We start from the raw sequence: 10,786 nt of genomic DNA on the forward strand, positions 1-10,786 counted from the left end.
AAACTGGGTCCTTTAGAGACATGAGGATTGCAACTACTTTTCACTTTTTTGCTCACAAGAGTTCCTTTTTTTGTTCCTTGAGATGAAGACTTTGAGAGATCAAATTACCTTTATAGCCTCCTCCCTGATTAACTTATCCTCTTTTTAAAAGATCTACATAAACAAGCCATTCTTAGTCCAAAAACACCATTAATAGACTTCTTTGGAAAAAATTATAGAATTTCTCATGGTTTATATTGTCCATAATTATATACTCCTTACTCCATAGGATAGGAGGGATTTTGTTTGCTTCACCTAAAAGGAGTTCTTTCCAAGAGAATGCCTTAGGCTGGTTACACACCAAGCCAAACCCCCCACCCAACCTTATAAATATAAGGGTGCAATGCCACGTGTCAAAAAGATATAAGCCCCACAATTTTTGAGCTGCAGGCAAATTTAGATGGGCAATAGCTTGTGCCCAAATGAATCATCCACACCCAAGGTGTATACGACAAACAATATCCTCAATAAAAAAGCGAGTGCATTTAGTGGTGTTTGAGCTCCCTCCACTTCTCTCACACCCATTGGCTTAACCACTAGGTCACCACCATCTTTTTGAAAGTGTTTGGTTGTTTTAGTGTGTAATGAACTTACGCCTAGTTTGTTAGTTCTTTGAACTAGGCACAAGGCAGTGTGTAACTAGCCTTAGCATGTAAGAGAAGCATTGTTATATATAGCTCCTGAAAGATTGCCTAGTTCTCATCTTTAGTTCTTTTCTGCTTCTACTACACCCACAATTACCTTTCCCCAATTTAGATACCATTTCATTTTTCCACAGAGCATTATGTAGTATCGACAACACTAGTTCTTTCAAATAATGAAGTTGAAGAAAAGATATCAACTCTTAAAACAGAGGAGGAGACCCATCAATAAATTTTGTGCTTTAAGCTTGCATGCAAATATAAATGAATTGTAAAATTACCCAACTATATATTTGTGATTGAATCCTTGTATCACCATCACTTCATTAAGAGTTCTAGATGTCTACTCAAATACAGCTATGATAACCTTGTGAGTAGTAGCACCATTGGTAGGGGTGTTTTGTGTGTGGCACATGGTCATGGGTTCAAGCTCTAGTTTATTGGCTTTCACAATGACCATTGTCCTTGGGTGTTGGCCTTTGGGGCCACTAAGTTTTAGCCAAACTAATCAAATAAAAGCCAAAAGGCTTCACATTACACACACTAAAAGCCAAAAGGCTTCACACACACACACACACACACACACACACACACACACACACACACACACACACACACACACACACACACACACACACACACACACACACACACACACACACACACACACACACACACACACACACACACACACACACACACACACACACACACACACACACACACACACACACACACACACACACACACACACACACACACACACACACACACACACACACACACACACACACACACACACACACACACACGTGCACGCACGCACGCACACACACACACACACACGTGCGCGTGCATGCACGCACTCACACGCACACACACCCGCATGCACACGCATGCGCACGCACGCACGCCCACACACGCACACATGCACACATCGCACATGCACACACACATGCACGCGCACGTGCACGTGCATGCGCACACGCACATGCGCACGCGCGTGCGTGCGCACGCACGCGCACACACACACACACACACACACACACACACACACACACACACACACACACACACACACACACACACACACACACACACACACATGCATACAACTGTTCTTCTAGTATGAAAAGTATGCTTAGCAATTTGACAACTTCTTTACTTCATTATCCACACTAAAGGCAAGCCTACGTGTTTTTTAACGCCTTAGATTCATCAAACTCAATGTAGATAAAACATTTATATAATACTATTTAAAAATACCAAAATTTATTCACATCCTTAATGCCAAAAGCCTTGAGATGCTAATAGGACTTCCTCTACAAAATGCCAAAGTGTTTGTTTATGCTTTCTAGAATTTTGATAGTTTACATTGTTGATTAGGTTTAGCTTCCACCTTTTTAGCTATTGTCTTAAGAGACTCACTAAGAGGACCCAAGTGAATTCAAAAAAGGTTGCTCTATGGCCTTCCCTTTTGAGTTTCAATGTTTGTTAGATAATTTTCTAGAGTGCTAAGTAGATGTGGCCTTCTCACATTAGACATGACCTTCTAGCATTGTCCCCTCAATAATTGATCAAATGAACACAAATAATGACCTGTTAAGCAAGTTAGACTACTTCAACATTTACTCCAATGTGGGTTTTTTAGACTACTTTAAAATTTACTCTAGGTTGAAGATACACAACAATGTGGGGCTTTTCAACTCATTAAAGATCACAAAACAACAACTTTTCTTGATTGCTTACTCTAAAGTGATAAAAGAACATGTCAATCATTTCATAAACATTAGGTTGATTTCACAATCAATTTTTAACTTCAACTTGCATGATCAAAGGATGCTCTAGTGAAGGGGGTTCATATACAAGTCAAATCCCATTGGAAAAAAGAGCCAAAGGTATTCACACTCCAAGAGGGAAGCCTTGAGTAATGAAGGTCAAGATAAAGCAAATGGCATGTAATTCACACTTAAGAAGGGAGGATTTTTGATGGGTGAAGGTAGGGACCCTAATTTTAGGTGAAACAAGGGAAGTTATAGCCCAATGGCAATTAATGGGTTTTGGCAAACTCAATATAATATTTATTGAATCATTTTCAAAAGAAAATTGCCTAGTATTCTATGGTTTGACAAAGATGGCATTCACCAAATTTACATACTAACTATATTAGCACATGAAAATTTGTCAAGAGGCACCAACTTTTCCAAAGTTTATTCATGTACTTTTAGTACAATGATAATCCAATTTATACTCTCATGGAATAAAATTAAGCCCTTGCATTTTAGATATGCCCCCTAGAGCTCAAATCAACTTTTTGGCATGAACAAGATTACCTTGACCAAATTATGATTGATTGTAAGAGAATCCCATCTTTGCCTCATAGCTGCTAGATTTCATTTACTAATGGGTTATTCTTGTGCTTACAAACAACCATTGTACATGCTTTGCATTACCACAAATGTGAAAACAAGCATGTTTTGTAATTTGTAGTAGGTCATGCTAGTGAGTATTGCAATTAAATACATGATTGAAATGAATGCTAGTGGGGATGCTAAGGATGTGTAAAGAAGAATGAATAAAATAGCTTAAAAGGTGCTCATAAAGTACTCTTATGAAACCTTTAGTGGAGAAGAGATCTTTGAAATGAAAAGCATAGAGCTTCAAAGGTGCATGTATAAGTTTTACTAGGAAACACTTAAGAGAAAGTATATGCTAATCCAATGCCATGAACTTTGGAATGCATGTTGGAGATGAAGTTACATTAGCATCAACTCTCAATGATAAGGGCTTCAAAGTGACACAAAGTTGATTAGGTTTACGTGCCCCACATTGCCCATAATTTAGTTTCTTACCTTTTAAAGCTAGCTAGGTGTAACACAATTTAGGTAAAAGGCATTGCCAACATGAAGGTCACATGATGCTTATTTACTTATGATGAAGTGATACATGGATTTCAAACTTGTTGCATTCCACCTTTTTCCACATCAAGGAGTTTTTCCACTTCAAGACATCTATGCATATTTTACAAGTAGATTGTTCCTCATTTGAGAAAGTAAAAGGAATTTCTATCTACCAAGACTATGTAAGCTTGTTGAAACTTCATTTGATGCAGTAGGTGGGAGAGAATGAAGATTAGGAGTAGAAAAGTTTGATCACAAATGGTGCACTCATGACATAAGCATTGCCATATAATAAAACAAATAAAAATTCCTAGTGCTACCAACCATCGTAAACGTTTTGTAATGTACAAACTTTTGATTAACCTGTGGTCAAGGTAACCATGGAACATTTTACCCCCAAAACGTTTCACCACTGAAATATTGCATTTCGCCCTGAAACATTTCACCTTTTGGGCAAGTTCCAAGCGAAACGCCAAGTGAAACGATTGAATAATACATGTGAGATATGCTTCTTTATAAACAATGAGTTCCAACTTACGCATTTATACCATGCAAATCATTTTATGCCAACAAATGATGTATTTTTTTGGGTACACAAGTCAATTAGAATGGTATTTTATCAACAGAGTCTTAAAAAACCCTTAAAAAAGCAAGAAAAAACCATTTTTTCCATTTAAAAATCATGTTTTAATCAGCCATTTCGCTAGGGCATTTTGTGCTTCAGTGAAATGTTTTAGCTAGTTCCAACGTTTCACATTTCAGTGCTAATGAAACACATTTCATGGTTACCATGATTGTGGTACTGCCAGCAAGCCACATGTGAGTTAATCCTTGTTTCTATTTGGATTATTGTCTTCCAATCTACGTATACGTAGTTTGCATGTTGATGCTTTGAATAATGGTGAACCTTGTGGCTATTCGATCAATGATATATCATAGCTTCATATTCGATGATTGACACATGTAATGTGTGTGAAGTATCTCCATGTATCTCTACTTGCTAGGATCATAGGGAAGGGCATTGGAATTAGGTGAGACCATTGTAGGTATTGGGTTCCACCTTATGAGTTGTTTGAGAAGATTAAAAGCCATAAAGAAAATTGATATTCAATATAGTCACTAAAGCAATCACAACAAGAAGTGAAAACTAATCCTTAGCCACTAACTAAAGTACTCATAGGAGGAATTTGGAGATTAAATTGATCACAACACAAAAAAGTTTTTTTGGCACTATCCCATGTGGGAAAGAGGTTCTTTTTCCTTGTTTTTCCCTACAGTGTTTAGCATCACAAGACCTCCCTTGCATACCTAGCTAGGTGCAGTTTGGGGCGGCTTTGGGGGGGGGGGGGGGGAATGGAAGAATGGAAGATCTCTCTCTCTCTCTCTCTCTCTCTCTCTCTCTCTCTCTCTCTCTCTCTCACCTTGGGCATAGAAAGAGGAGTTTTGCAGATTTCAAGCAAATTGTTGCACATGTAGATCTAATGCTTTGTGCCTTTTATTTTCCCTATAGTGTTCAACATCACAAGACCTCCCTCTCATACCTAGCTAGGTGCAGTTTGGGGCGGGGGAATGGAAAAGCTCTCTCTCTCTCTCACCTTGGGCATAGAAAGAGGAGTTTTGTAGATTTTAGGAGGCAAATTGTTGCACATGTAGATCTAAGGCTTTGTGCCTTTTAGACAGAATGCCATTGGAGTACGGAAATGTAGCCTGATAGACCACACCTAGCTATACAAGTAGGTAGATGTGAGGCAACCTCCTTCGATAGCCATAGGTTTTCAACCACGCTAGCTTCCTTTTCCTTGTTGGCGACTCGTCTACGATTCATAGGTTATATGCCCATAGCTCCCACATTTGCCAAGGTGGGGTTCAACAAAGGTCATTCCATAAACCTCCCAATTAGGGTTGTCACTCATAGGCAGCTAGTCATAATGAAGTCCGACAAAGCAAGATGTGTGCCCAAGTTCTCTCTCTATGTGGGTGTGTGTGTGTATCTATATAAATGTGAATGTAGATATAGATATTAATTAATGCTGATGCTAATTGGCCGGCCATTACCTTGGTTCCACTACCTAAGAATTACACACGCACACACACACACACACACACACACACACACACACTCTCTCTCTCTCTCTCTCTCTCTCTCTCTCTCTCTCTCTCGGTTCTGCTTTTCAACTCTCCTTCCCGGCTCCACTTCAGGTACGTAGATCACAACGCCATTTCTTCAGATCTCACCCCCATTTCCCACTAACACCATACCAGACCATTCCTACCTGTTCTGCTGCTGTTCTTCCTGTTGTGTGTGAGCTCTTCCCCTGGCTGATCTGTCCAATGCAGATAAGGGCCACATTGGACCAACATTTAAAAGTTCATCCCCCTCAAGCCCAACCATGAGCCCTCAAAACAGTGCGTGAGCAGGTTCCCCCTGTTAGGGTTTCAGGTCAGCTCAAGCTTGGATCTAGAGACCCCATCCATCCATCAGAGCTGTGCCATTCTCGCAACCACTGGGGTCTTTTTCTAGCTGCACCTACATTTTTTTGCAGGCTCGGCTGGCTTCCCCTGCGGTGGTCGACGACAGAATTTGTCCATCGTCGTGACGGTCGATCAACAGAGTTTGTCCATCATGCCTTTGGCAGCCTGATTCTTGAAGTCAAAGCATGGGTGTTGATTACTACAATGTCTTGAAAGTGCCCCGGACCGCGACTGATGAAGAGCTCAAGAAGGCTTACCGAAGGCTTGCTATGAAATGGCATCCTGATAAGAACCCAGACAACAAGAAGGAAGCAGAAGCAAAGTTCAAGCAAATTTCTGAGGCTTATGAGGTAAATCTCCCAGTCCAAGTTCCTCCATATTGGCATTATTACCTACATAAGTACTTTGTTCTTATAAGCCTTCAAGCCATTTTTGTCAGGAGTGATGTTCTGCACATGACTTTATTGCAGTTGGTTTTGTACTTCGTAATATTGCTTTCCATTTTTCTCTCAAACTGTGATCTCTCCTACTTGTCCATCGTTATAAATGACTGCATTGTTGATGCCCTAATGATACTGCTTTTTGTAGATATTGACTGGCTCCGAATTATTTGTGCATTGTCAACATGTATCTATGACCTCAGTGCTTGCAAGCCTGAACATGCATTTTCTTTGAGCTTGTAGGCAAATGAGATTCTGTCATCATGTTATAAGTCTCAGTATGACTTCAACCTTTAGCAGATTTGGCATCTGAGCTTCTGGTTTATTGAAGTTTGTCAAAGAGAAGAGGGAGGTGTTTGGTGCCTTTGCTGAGAAATGATGTTGAGGGCAACGATTGTGACATTGCACATCCCTTTCAACGTGCTGCTCTCAAAGGATTTAAGCACCATGCATCAACCATCGATGCTGTTTGCACTGTCAATAAGTGGTTGAACATGGTTTTGCATTGTTGGTGACGTTGCAGGTTTGGTTGGTGCTTTTCATGACTATGAAAGTGATTCACATTGATGAGTATAAAATTAGATGCCTGATACTCTCTTTGATTTAAAATTTGAACCTCAAGTGGATTTCAGTACAGGACACTCTACCTTGCTGTCTTTTCTTTGTTAGGGCATTTCTTACTTCAAGCATAGAACCTTTCTTTTGTGAAAGGCCTGTTGCCCTCCATTCAAGTAGACTATCTGCCATCAGTTTTAGAGACTCCATCTGGAATGGAAAGGCCAGATATGCATTGTTTTGATTGCCTAATAGTGTAAGTAGATGATGGTGTATGTTCTCGAGTTGCCTCCCCTTTAATGACTGATGTTTCATTGACATTTGTTCTCCCCTGTTGGATTATCTGCCTGGTCTGGCTTTCTATGTGACGCATTTATATGGTGGAGTAGTCAGGGTTGAAAATCAAGATTGATAGTTGAAGCTTGAATTTCATTAACTGCTTGGCCTAGCATAGTTTGAAGTTCATGTGTGCTTCATAAGTCCAAAGATTCAGCCACTTATTTACCCTAACTTAGTGCAATAAACGCGTAAAAGCCTGATGAATCTTTAAGCTGGAAGTGAGCAAGCACATTGTATTGATGTGCCGCTCAATACAAAAATGCACAAAGATAGGAAACTGTTGTGGCTTTGCAATTGTTTAGATGCTTATATTGATGCAAGCAATCAGTTAATTTCTGTATCTAATCTGTATCATCGGATATTATTTTTCCACCCTCCTTTTGCTCTATTGGACATGTATCCAATGCAGGTTTTGAGTGATACTCAAAAAAGATCAATCTATGACCGCTATGGAGAGGAAGGCCTGAAGGACATGCCTTCTCCTGATGATACTGCTGGAGGGTATTCAAATGGCTCCTTCAGGTTTAATCCGAGGAATGCTGAAGACATTTTCTCGGAAGTTTTTGGAGCATCAGGTCCTTTTTCAGGCATGAATGGTTCTTCTTACTTCAGCAGGAATAAGAGCACGCGTTCCCCATTTCGTGATGGGTCATATGGTACTGACAATGTTTTCAATTTCAATGAGGGAAGCTCAAATGGTCTTAGGAAAGCGCCAGCTGTGGAAAACAAGTTACCCTGTACTTTGGAAGAGCTCTACAATGGATCTGTGAGGAAAATGAAAATATCTCGAAATGTGTTGGGTGCTGGCGGGTGAGTACAAACAAATGGAATGGAATCACATTTACTGAATTCACATTATCCGCATTCCGAACACTAAGCATGCATTATAGTTATTAACCAACAGTTTAACATGCTTTTAATGTGAGAAACTTTTACCAGGAAGACATCAACTGTTGAAGAGGTTCTGTCAATCAAGATAAAACCTGGTTGGAAAAAGGGCACCAAAATTACTTTTCCGGAGAAAGGGAATGAGCAGCCTGGTGTCATTCCAGCTGATTTAATATTTGTGATTGATGAGAAACCGCATGAACTGTTCAAAAGAGATGGAAATGACCTGATAGTGATTCAGAAAATATCACTTGCAGAAGCTCTTAGTGGCTACACCATTTCTCTTCCATTGTTAAATGGAAAGTCACTAACTTTCCCCTGCACAGAGATCATTTATCCGGGATATGAGAAGGTGTTTCCAAAAGAAGGCATGCCTATTGCTAAAGAGCAAGGGAAGAAGGGGAATCTGATAGTGAAGTTTGAGATAAAGTTTCCTAGTCGGTTGTCAACAGAGCAGAAATCGACCATCAAGAAAATTTTAGAGACTGGCCCCACCTGACTGCTTAATGTTGTGGCATTATTTTGTTTCTTCAGTGGAGGCTGCTGTTTCATGAGAATGAGTCATACTGATTCATGAATGCTAGGTGGACACTTGACTATGATGCGTGATCATGCCACATGAGATGCTCAAGTGAATAGGAGAGCACACCAGATCTCAGAATAATAGTATATGCAGTCATTGAGCATTAAGTTGAATCAGATGGTTTCACTTATGAGCAAGATTTCTAACTATACTGCTAAAAGCTCTAGGACAGCCATTGTGTTTTAAGGCTTAGAGAAATGCTAAGCTCTGCCACATCCCATGTACAGGATCCTTCGAGGATGTGTATGTACTCTGGTTTGAAACAGACTCCAAAGAAATGATTTTTTCCTTTTTTGGCAAGATGATTTGTTGTTTGTCACTGCTTCGTGTGGAGCTTAGAAACATTTTAAAGTCATTTGTCACTGGGTATTGTTGATTTGGAATTATGTCTCAGTACAAATCGGACTCACATTTGGGCATTATTTTCTGTATGGCTTCAGCAATGGAAGTACAAGAAAGCTAACTATTGCAGGTGCTTATACAGACATGTGATGCATCAAAAGAAATTCTCAATCCAAGTACAAATTGAACAAGTTGGATCAAATCAGAAAGAGTTTTGGTCTGTTGTATTGCATAGTCAATGAATGACCTTAACAACACTCAGGGAGCAAGTTGCCCTAATAGAAAACAGTGATAAGGCAAATAAATAGAGAGTCTCACCTGAATGAGTATCGGCCATGGTGCTGCTGTTGGACTGCACACACAGCAATTGCAAAACTGGCTTGAGGCCTGTGGATTCATTAGTCTTGGTGTATCCATGGTGAAGTAAGCTCTGCCTAGTTACATGACATGTGAGCCACCCATGGTTACAGCTTTGAACCCTTTGAACCTTTGGAGAATATAATGGATCTGGCCAGTATGCTTGAAATATGTTGTTCAGAACTGCTATAGCTTTCTATTTGAAATATTGCAAGGCTCTCACTGGTGTCACTCCAAAAGTACAACCAAGACGGGTTCATCTTTCTGAATGTTACAATGTTCTCTTATAAGGTGTAGAACTTTTGGTGTGACACTAGAAGGAGCCTATCTAGAAACGTTTAAGGCTTCTCCATTAGATCTTTTGTATTTGGGTGCATTATATGAATATACTTTTATAGTTGAGACTTGTACAACTGCTTCATTTGGTGGTTGTCAATGTAATTGGTTGGTATTTGATTTGTGCACTCAAAAGCATTATTGTTTCTTGTTTTTTCTGTCTTGAGTTTAAAATTGTCCTTGGAAGGGTCAGAAGTTGGTAATGTCTTTCTTTATCTTTTGAATGGGTTTTCTTTTATGTTTTTGGGTGTACATATTGTACATGAAGTGCTTACCTCTTTGGTGGTGGCTCATGCATGCTGTTTTGGGATGCTAGTTGATGAAGTTTATTTGAGGAAGTGGTTGTGATAGTGGAATTTGTTTCAATGCTCCCTTTACTTGGACCTCTACAGACAACATCACTGTAAGATTTGTCAATAAAATTTTTAGTCATATATTGCAAATATTTAGGAAGTGTTGATTACTTGCCTTCCTTTTTATTGATGTTTCAAAATGTCTATTCTCCATAGAGTTATACATCTTGTTGAATAAGTGATTCTAATGCCATTGTCTTATGATGAGTGTGTTTATATGGTTGTTCTCTCATGCAATCACTTAGTTCTTTGTTGGCTCTATCTCTGATTGTTGCCTTTGTGTCTAGCATGGTGTGCATTGGAATTGTTTGAAGCAAAAGCATTGTCCTTATATTTTATGTTCAACTTATTGAGTATTTCTTTTAGCATTGTTTGAAGCACAATTGTTGTGTCCTAATTCTTGACGTTAACTTCTCGAGTACTATATATTGAAGGCTTCAATAACAATAATTAGCACCATTGATACATGGATACAAGCTATACAAAATTACAAATAGTTCTTATATCATAACTTTTTTCTTTTCAAGCAAGCATAGATGAT

The 10,786-nt window shown here is 39.3% G+C and overlaps 1 protein-coding gene across 4 annotated transcripts; it reads left to right on the plus strand.

Moving 5' to 3' along the window:
* The first annotated feature begins 5,667 nt into the window (after positions 1-5,667).
* On the plus strand, positions 5,668-9,935 carry LOC148020003 (uncharacterized). Of its 4 annotated transcripts, XM_087700251.1 has the most exons (5): positions 5,668-5,779; positions 5,918-6,020; positions 6,124-6,402; positions 7,796-8,196; positions 8,326-9,935. In XM_087700251.1, the coding sequence occupies exons 3-5, from the start codon at positions 6,238-6,240 to the stop codon at positions 8,771-8,773; spliced, it is 1,014 nt and encodes a 337-aa protein (XP_087556377.1). In that variant the 5' UTR covers positions 5,668-5,779; positions 5,918-6,020; positions 6,124-6,237; the 3' UTR covers positions 8,774-9,935. The 4 variants fall into 4 exon arrangements, with proteins under 4 accessions (XP_087556377.1, XP_087556375.1, XP_087556378.1 ...); XM_087700249.1 differs by having other exon boundaries at positions 5,918-6,402; XM_087700252.1 differs by lacking the exon at positions 5,918-6,020 and having other exon boundaries at positions 5,705-5,779.
* The last annotated feature ends 851 nt before the right edge of the window (positions 9,936-10,786 follow it).

This window comes from Lygodium microphyllum, chromosome 19, assembly GCF_053477565.2.
Source record: "Lygodium microphyllum isolate KBCC chromosome 19, Lygodium_microphyllum_v1.1.10, whole genome shotgun sequence".
NCBI lineage: Eukaryota > Viridiplantae > Streptophyta > Polypodiopsida > Schizaeales > Lygodiaceae > Lygodium > Lygodium microphyllum.

Bases quoted from the DNA above. Each gene is read 5' to 3' on its own strand.
- LOC148020003 (XM_087700249.1), top strand. From the start codon at position 6,238: ATGGGTGTTGATTACTACAATGTCTTGAAAGTGCCCCGGACCGCGACT. The intron at 6,403-7,795 runs GTAAATCTCCCA...TATCCAATGCAG, and splicing joins AAATTTCTGAGGCTTATGAG to GTTTTGAGTGATACTCAAAA. The intron at 8,197-8,325 runs GTGAGTACAAAC...AACTTTTACCAG, and splicing joins AATGTGTTGGGTGCTGGCGG to GAAGACATCAACTGTTGAAG.